The sequence below is a fragment of the Phycodurus eques genome, chromosome 18 (assembly GCF_024500275.1).
Source record: "Phycodurus eques isolate BA_2022a chromosome 18, UOR_Pequ_1.1, whole genome shotgun sequence".
NCBI classification, from domain to species: Eukaryota; Metazoa; Chordata; class Actinopteri; order Syngnathiformes; family Syngnathidae; genus Phycodurus; species Phycodurus eques.
Genome location: NC_084542.1, coordinates 19,210,044 through 19,219,227, shown reverse-complemented (window position 1 = coordinate 19,219,227; position 9,184 = coordinate 19,210,044). Strand labels below are relative to the sequence as shown.

Sequence of the window (9,184 nt, the reverse complement as noted above, 5' to 3'; positions counted from 1 at the left end):
AAGAGCTCAGACACTAAATTGTGGCAAGGTACAGATCTAGCCAAGGTTACAAAAAACTTCCTGCTGCACTTAATGTTTCTAAGAGCACAGTGGCCTCCATTATCCCGAAATGGAAGACGTTTGGGACGACCAGAACCTTGTCTAAAGCTCGCCGTCCGGCCAAACTGAGCAATCGGGGGAGAAGAGCGTTGGTGAAAGTGGTGAAGAAGAAGCCAAAGATCACTGTGGCTGAGCTCCAGAGATGCAGTCTGGAGATGGGAGAAAGTTCTAGAAAGTCAACCATCACTGCAGCTCTCCACCAGTCGGGTCTTGTTGGCAGAGTAGCCCGACGGAAAGCCTCTCCTCAGTGCAAGACACATGATAGCCCCAATGGAGTTTGCTTAAAAAAAACAATTTAAAAAAAACTAAGGACTCCAAGATGGTGAGAAATAAGATTCTCTGGTCTGATGAGACCAAGATCGAACTTTTTGGCCTTAATTCTAAGCGCTGTGTGTGGCGAAAACCAGGCACTGCTCATCACCTGTCCAATACAGTCCCAACAGTTAAGCACGGTGGTGGCAGCATCATGCTGTGGGGGGGTTTTTCAGCTGCAGGGACAAAGGAAAAATTAATGCGGCCAAGTACCGGGATATCCTGGACAAAAACCTCCAGAGTGCTCAGGACCTCAGACTGGGCCGAAGGTTCAGCTTCCAACAAGACAATGACCCTAAGCGCACAGCTAAAATAAGGAAGGAGTGGCTTCAGAACAACTCAGTGACTGTTGTTGAATGGCCCAGCCAGCCCTGACTTAAACCCAATTGAGCATCTCTGGAGACCTGAAAATGGCTGTCTACCAACGTTCACCATCCAACCTGACAGAACTGGAGAGGATCTGCAAGGAGGAATGGCAGAGGATCCTCAAATCCAGGTGTGAAAAACCTCTCGCATCATTCCCAAAAAGACTCGTGGCTGTATTAGCTCAAAAGGGCGCTTCTACTACAACCCCAATTCCAGTGAAGTTGGGACGCTGTGTTAAACATAAATAAAAACAGAATACAATGATTTGAAAATCATGTTCGACCTATATTTAATTGACTACACTACAAAGACAAGATATTTAATGTTCGAACTGATCAACTATTTTTTTTTAGCAAATAATCATGAACTTAGAATTTGATGGCTGGCTGCAGCACGTTCCAAAAAAGCTGGCACAGGGTCCTGTTGACCACTGTGTTACATCACCTTTTCTCTTAACAACATTCAATAAACGTTTGGGAACTGAGGACACTAATCGTTGAAGCTTTGCAGGTGGAATTCTTTCCCATTCTCGCTCGACGCACAGCTTCGGCCGTTCAACAGTCCGGGGTCTCCGTTGTCGTATTTTACGCTTAGTCATGCGCCACACATTTTCCATGGGAGACAGGTCCGGACTGCAGGCAGGCCAGTCTAGTACCCGCACTCTTTTACTAGGAAGCCACGCCGTTGTAACACGCGCGGAATGCGGTTTGGCATTGTCTCGGTGAAATAAGCAGGGGCGTCCGTGAAAAAGACGTCGCTTGGATGGCAGCGTATGTTTCTCCAAAACCTGTATGTACCTTTCAGCATGAATGGCGCCTTCACAGATATGTAAGTTCCCCATGCCATTGGCACTAACACAGCCCCATACCATCACAGATGCTGGCTTTTGAACTTTGCGTCCATAACGGTCCGGATGGTTCTTTTCCTCTTTGGCCCGGAGGACACGACGTCCACACCTTCCAAAAACTATTTGAAAAGTGGACGCGTCGGACCACGGAACACTTTTCCACTTTGCGTCGGTCCATCTTAGATGAGCTCGGGCCCGGAGAAGCCGGCGGCGTTTCTGGGTGTTGTTGATAAATGGCTTTTGCTTTGCGTAGTAGAGTTTCAAGTTGCAGAGGTGAACAGGCCTGTTCACCTGTGGGATGTTCCAAACACGTGTTTGATGAGCATTCCTCAACATTCTCACTCTTTTTTGCCACCTGTCCCAGCTTTTTTGGAACGTGTTTGGAGCCATCAAATTCGAAATTCATGATTATTTGCTGAAAACAATCAAGTTGATCAGTTTGACCATTAGATATCTTGTCTTTGTCGTGTATTCAATTCAATATAGGTTGAACATGATTTGCAAATCATTGTATTCAGCTTTGATTTATGTTTAACACAACCTCCCAACTACATTGGAATTGGGGTTGTAAATACTGAGCAAAGGGTCTGAATACTTATGGCTGTGTGATATTTCAGTTTTTCTATTTGAATAAATCCGCAAAAATTTCAACAATTCTGTTTTTCTATGTCAATATGGGGTGCTGTGTGTACATTAATGAGTGAGTTCGAGCGAATGGCGGGTCCGGGCCGACACATGCCTACGAGCCGGGTCTAGGAGTGTTACTCGTACAGCAGTTTACTTTTAAGGTTTAATTGCACACGAGTAGGTCAAAAGTGGCACTCATAGTGGAAGAAAAACACTAACAAGTCTCTTTCTACTAGTGTTGTGAATTGTCTTGCTTGTAAGATAAATTTGACAAACTAGTAGAACTACATGTGACTTGTGAGGCGAAACAGTGTACAAGTTGACAACGGCATGTTATTAGTAATACTAGTGAAGTGATTTGCTTCACTAGTAAGATGCCGTTGTTCTACTTGCGCACCCTTACGCCAGACCGCTTGCGCATTTATCGGCAGCGGTTGAGAATTCGGCGCAGAAGCAGCACGAGCGTCTCCCCGGTCGGCTTTTGGCGCTCACCCACCGGCCACGAGGATGATGGGGTGCTTGTCTGGGTGCAGCTCCATCTGCCGGGCGATCCAGGGCCCGTCGAAGTGGGCGTACCACCAGCCCTTCTTCTTGCCCTGCGGTTCCTTGTACTGGTCTGCCGGCCGGACGAACGGGATGCGGAAGAAGCGCTGCTGCCGGTTCAGGGACGCCTCGTACCGGCGGGCCGGCACGGGGGGGGCCGGGTTCTGATGGGCTGCGGGGGGCACACGGGGGAGCGGGGTGAGCGGGCGGCGGCCATTCGGGGTTCAACGGTGCACAGGCGCGCCCCGCCGGGAATCGGTCGCCGGTTCCCTGCTCGCCAGTCGACAGGCACCGCTCGCACGCTGGATTCGCGCTTCAGCTGCGGGTGTCCGCGAGTCGCCCGCCGGGTTCTACGAGACCCCCACGGAGGTCTACGAGTCGCCCGCGGGTGTCTGCGAGTCACCAGCGGGTGTTTCAGAGCTGCCTGCAGGCATGCCTATTCACCGTTTTTTGCAATTGGGGCCAAAAGTATTGATTTGGCGCCATCGTAAGACACTTAAGAACCTTTCTGGGGCCTCAACTACTGGCCAATTTTTTCCACTCGTGGCAGAGTCGACTGGAGACGGATTCCCAACACAGCTGGCGTGACTGCATTAAACAATTCTCTCTCTCGCTCTCTCATCACTACATCGCCGTTCCTTAGATGCGTTCCATCCGAGCGGCGTGCCAGTCAAACTATTGATTTGCTTTACTGTGAATGAGCGCCAGGCGGTGAAGATGCCGGAACGCACGGAAGACAGAAGCAAGCAGCACACTTCCCTACACGACATTCGAGGGGAAGCAGCAGGACGGTTAGCCATTTGGAACAATCATCAACACTATAAGCATGGAAAGTGCACACTTGGAATGGCGGAATGTTAGTCAGTCAGGTCAGGAGAGCAAGAAGAACAACAACAAAGAAGAAAAAGGGGGAGAAGAACAAGAAGGAGAAGAAGTTCAACTGGTCAAGTGGGGGTCAACTGGGGGTCATCATAAAATTGAGAAACGTGAAGTGTTGTGTGTGTCAGTCTTTGTTGCTGTACTTCAGTGGAATTATGGCATGTCTTTACTTGACTTGTTTATTTATATTTTTGGCAACATTCACTTTTAATGCATCATGTTTTCTAAAATTCCAAAATCAAAGTGATCAAAATTCAAAAAACTATTGAAAAACAAACTTCTACTTCCAATACTTCAAGGTCCCATTCCATCGAAATCGAATTTTTCTTTCTACTGTTTTATGCCTAACACGTAGTGGGAGGAAAAAGGATGTGAACCTTTTGGAATGTCTTCATAATTTGGTCATAAATGGAAAAGTCCAGACCCCGGTGCGACTGATGCCCAAATTCGGAAGCGCTGACGTCGGGAAGGAAGTCGGGGGGCTTTCCCTGCTGAGCGAACCGCAACTCGGCAATTACAGCAGCTGAAATAAGTATTTAACACGTCACCATTTTTCTCACTAAATATATTTCCAAAGACAACCAGTTCAGGGCGTACCCCGCCTCCTGCCCGATGACAGCTGGGATAGGCTCCGGCACGCCCGCGACCCGCGTGAGGAGAAGCGGCTCAGAAAATAGATGGATGGATATATTTCCAAAGGTGCTACTGACGTGGGGAACAACCCAAGTAATCCATACACACAAAGAAAGTAGAACAAATAAGATCAGAAATTAAGTTGTGTGTAATAATGTGAAATGACACAGGGAAAAAGTATTGAACACGCCAATTGGTATTTATTTAGTATTTTGCACAAAAGCCTTTGATTGCAATGACAGCTTCAAGACGCCTCTTGTATGGAGAAACTAGTCGCAGGCATTGCTGTGGTGTGATTTTGGCCCATTCCTCCTCATAAGCAGTCAAATCTTGAAGGTTCCGCGGACTTCTTTTATGGACCTTGAGTTTCAGTTCTGGCGGCACGGTGATCGACTGGTTAGAGCGTCTGCCTCACAGTTCTGAGGACCTGGGTTTAATGCCCTCTGTGGAGTTTGCATGTTCTCCCCGTGCCTGCGTGGGTTTTCTCCGGGCACTCCGGTGTCTCCCACATCCCAAAAACATGCATGGTAGGTTAATTGAAGACTCTAAATTGCCCGTAGGTGTGAATGTGAGTGTGAACGGTTGTTTGTTTTTATGTGCCCTGCGATTGGCTGGCGACCAATTCAGGGTGTACCCCGCCTCCTGCCCGATGATAGCTGGGATAGGCTCCAGCACTCCCGCGACCCTTGTGAGGAGAAGCGGCTCAGAAAATGGATGGAGTTTCAGTTCTTTCCATAGATTTTCCATTGGATTCAAGTGAGATTGGCTGGGCCATTCAAGCAGCTTTATTTGTTTTTTTTCTCTGAAACCAATGGAGTTTCCTCGCCAGTATGTTTTGGATCATTATCCTGCTGAGGTGTCCACCCTGGTTTCATTTTCATCCTCGTAGATGGCAGCAGATTTTTGTCAAGAATGTCTCAGTACATTTGCCCATTCATGCTTCCTTCGATAATGTGAAGTTTACCAGTACCATTTGCCGAGAAGCAGCCCCACACCATCGTGTTCCCACCTCCGAACTTGACTGTTGCTATGGGGTTTTGAGGCCGATTTGCAGTGCCGTTTCTCCTCCAAACGTGGTGTGCATGACGGCATCCAAACAGTTCAATTTTGCTCTCATCACATCAGACTATATTCTCCCGGTATTTAACTAGCTTGTCCAAATGTTGTTCAGCAAACTTTAAACGAGCTTCGACATGCTTTTTTTTGTTTTGTTTTGTTTTTTTTCCAGCAATGGGGTCTTGCGTGGTGGAGTGCATCACTCACGGTTTTCCTTGTGACAACGGTACCTGCTAATTCCAGGTCTTTTTGAAGCTCTCCACAGGTGGCCCTTGGCTCTTGGACAACTCTTCTGAATATTCTTTGCTCTCCTCTGTCAGAAATCTCGCGAGGAGCACCTGATGGAGGCAAATTCACGGTAGTATGATTGGCTTTCCACTTCCGTATTATGGCTCCGGCCGTGCTCACTGGAACGTTCAGACGCTTAGATATGCGCCTGTAACCGATGCCGTGGTTATGTTTTGCAACAATTAGTTTGCGATGGTCTTGAGACAGCGCTCTGCTCGTCCCCATCATGAGATGTGTCTTGACTCACACCTTGGCAGTGAGACCTTTTGATAGGCCATCAATTAGGACTGAATCAGAATCAGAACACAAGAAATTTGTCTCCAGTAGTTGGAGCCGCTCTAGTACGACAACAGAATACTTTTTAGACATAAAAGATTACCAGTCATGTGGTAAAACCGGTATTTTTTTTTTTTTTTTTTTTTTTGGGTGTGACAAAAAGATGCAGTCATCTAACAATTAGAGCAGTTTGAAATGACTAATAGAACAATAGTCCGGTGTCATGACCATTGTGCAAAGGGCGCAGAGACTTCAGGAAATGTGTGCAGTTTAAAGTGACTACTAGTGCGATAATCTGGGACAATGTCGATTGTGCAAATGTTGCAGATGCTACTCAGACACGAGTGGCCAGGTATTGGTCTACAACAGATATGCAAATAGTGCAGCATGGCAAGACTACCACAGTGAGTGCACGAGTAATATATCATTACTGCTGATCCAGCTGATCTTCATTTGCACTGACGAGGCGCTGCATTGCTGTTTGATTATTGAGAGATTTGAGGTGCTTTCCATGCCTTTTTACACCTCCCTTTTCTTCATGTGTTCAATACTTTTTCCCTGTGTCATTTCACATTTTTACACACAACTTAATTTCTCATCTTATTTGTTCTACTTTCTTTGTATGTATGGATTACTTGGGTTGTTCCCAACATCTGGTGAAAAATTCAGGTCAAAGCACCTTTGGAAGTATATTTAGTGAGAAAAATGGTGACGTGTTAATTACTTAATCCTGCCGCTGTATGGATTTGTCGTTGTTGGAGAAGAAAGCCATGGCTTTGCTTATTTTAAGGAGATGAGCAGCAGCAAATCAAAAAAGGGGAATGCGTGCATACCACACTAATTTTACGGCAGTATCTCGGATTTGATTTTCAGTGGTGGGCGACAGTTTCCCGAAGAACGCTTTGAGGTGAATTCGGGCGATGCAGGGAGCAGTTTGAAAGCCTCCCGCAGAGACGTCTCACACGATATATCATTTTTCCATCGTCCCAAAGCTCGGGATGGTGGGACATCGCATTTCTGACGACTTTCTGTTTCCGCTTGCCGTTTACAGTACAAGTCGGCCAAAATAGCCCTCAGAAATAACTCCGCCAGCCCCTCTCTTATCGGAAGCGCTTTCTGACGTCAGCGCAACGCTGCCGCCGTTCCCCAATAGAACACTTTCCTATTAGTGTACGCGCCGCATCACGTCAACCGCCCTCCGCATTTGCCGCGCCTCGACACGACATTTGGTGGGCATGCCCTCTCAGCACGTAAACAAGGGACAGGAAAATCCACGGCGCGCCGGGTGTTGCCAAGGGCGCTGTGAAAAGGCCTTACTGCTTTTTGTCTGAATAATATCATTGGATCGAAGCAGTTTCTAACATTCCATACCACAAAATAAGTCGCAAAAGTACGTACGATTCGTGCTGATATCGGATCGGAATCGTATGGGAAGTGAAAAATTTGGATCGGGACATCCCTAATCCAAACGCGACGCCACGATGAACGCTTGACCGCCACAAGACGTAGTGATATCGCCAAGGACCAAACAGTGCAAAGATGTTTTCCATATTTAGATTAAGATTACTAGCAATCCAATCAGAGGAAATCTCATTTCCATGTCAGATATTAATGAGAAATCCGGTTGTCTCAATTGCCAGGCGTAAAAAACGAACTACAACAGATTGAGAAAGGACATCTGGGCATTTCCAAGTCAAATTATCTTGAAAACTCAATATAAGGAACTCAAAGATTATGAAAAAAAAATGATGGCATGGGACCTTAAAGTGCATTTATTATGAGGAAAAAGAAAAAGAGAGATTGATACTTAAGTACAGCAAATGCCAGATACTTGGAAGACTATCACTCATGTCATATCTTCAAGGCGACTAACTTCCACCAAGTTGTTTGGTGTGACAACACTTGTACGCAAGTATCGCACTTTAGAGTACTTCAAACGGGACGGACGATGCGCTCGTGCACAAGACAAACTGCAACGAGCGGACATCGGCCCGACGAGGCTTGCGATCACCTGCGCACGCAAGAACGCGCGCAGGTGTCAGCAAAAACAGGTTGCCATGGAAACCCTCCCCTTCCCTGAGAGAAGCCATAATGGAAAAAATATAAAAATGAATTCCCAGCAGCAAAGTGGGAGAAAACACCATCGTGGGCAGGGTTAGTAGTGAAATGTGTTAAAACACACTTACACGTACGGCCTTTTGTCACAGGTGCCGCACCACCTGAAAGGAAACATTGCGTTACACACACACGCACACACGCACAAGGAGAGGAAGTGATGAAATGCAGGCGCACGCAACGATGCCAACTTGGACCCTCAATGGTGGTTGTGTGTGGGCGTCAAAACACACACACACACACACACACACACACACACACACACACACACAAACTCTCTCACTCACAAACACGTCGCCAATATACCGTAGTCGCTCAGCGATTTGGGCGCCCGCAGGTCCGTGTCGGCATTACGCTTTTTGTTCTTGGACTTCCACGCGTGGTAAACCTTTAGCCGGCGGTGGAACTCCTCTCGGCACGCCGCTAGCAGCTCGATGTCTACGGAACACACGCGTACGTCAACACACGCGCACGTCAACAAACTCGCGGGCATGGTCGGTCCCTCTCACCGCAGGAAGTGTTGATGGCATCCCTGAGCTCGGCGTACTTCCACTTGCTGAGTTGATATTTGCTGTTGGCGCCGCCGGCCGCTTTGCTGGCCTGAACCTGAGGACCTCTGACGACGACGACAGGAAACACACAACAGGACCCAGGAAGTCAGCGGAAAACAAAAACGTCAGCACACACACGCTGGCTCCATTTAGCCTGGAGTCAAAGCTGCTCAACAGGTAGAGGAAGTAGATGGGCGGAGCCACCGCAAGACGGCAGGACACCACCAGAGTTGCCTCACACCAGGATGTAACTCGACATACTTCCTGTTTCGGCAACCTTCGCCATTACCTTATGTAATTAAGTGGATTTCAAAATAAAAGCATTCGGCGTGTGGGCGACGCTCGATTGATGACGAAATAATCAACAAGCAGCAGGGGTTAGAGCGGATTTGAAAATCACCAGCCGACCAGTGAGCGAGACCACCACCGACCAATCAGACGAGAGCGGCCAATCGGCGGCATAGTCGGAGACGTTTGCACGCACCTCGCCAGAAGCTCGCTCATTTCCTTCGCCATATCCTCCCTACAACGTTTCATCATCATCATCATCATCATCATCAACAAAAGATTCGCAATACAGCCATGTTTTTTT

At 47.5% G+C, this 9,184-nt stretch overlaps 1 protein-coding gene across 7 annotated transcripts in view; it reads right to left on the bottom strand.

The window, feature by feature from the left end:
* LOC133416653 (unconventional myosin-VI-like) overlaps positions 1 to 9,184 on the bottom strand; it is a 35,368-nt gene that overhangs the window by 3,352 nt on the left and 22,832 nt on the right. For 3 of the 7 annotated variants that reach the window (XM_061703627.1, XM_061703630.1, XM_061703628.1), the window contains exons 31-35: positions 9,077 to 9,115; positions 8,551 to 8,657; positions 8,348 to 8,479; positions 8,113 to 8,145; positions 2,748 to 2,966 (exon numbers count right to left, since the gene is read on the bottom strand). In XM_061703627.1, coding sequence (XP_061559611.1) covers positions 2,748 to 2,966; positions 8,113 to 8,145; positions 8,348 to 8,479; positions 8,551 to 8,657; positions 9,077 to 9,115 — 530 coding nt within the window. The remainder of the gene's footprint in view (positions 1 to 2,747; positions 2,967 to 8,112; positions 8,146 to 8,347; positions 8,480 to 8,550; positions 8,658 to 9,076; positions 9,116 to 9,184) is intronic. The other 4 variants (XM_061703629.1, XM_061703631.1, XM_061703632.1 and 1 more) reach the window with 2 other exon arrangements.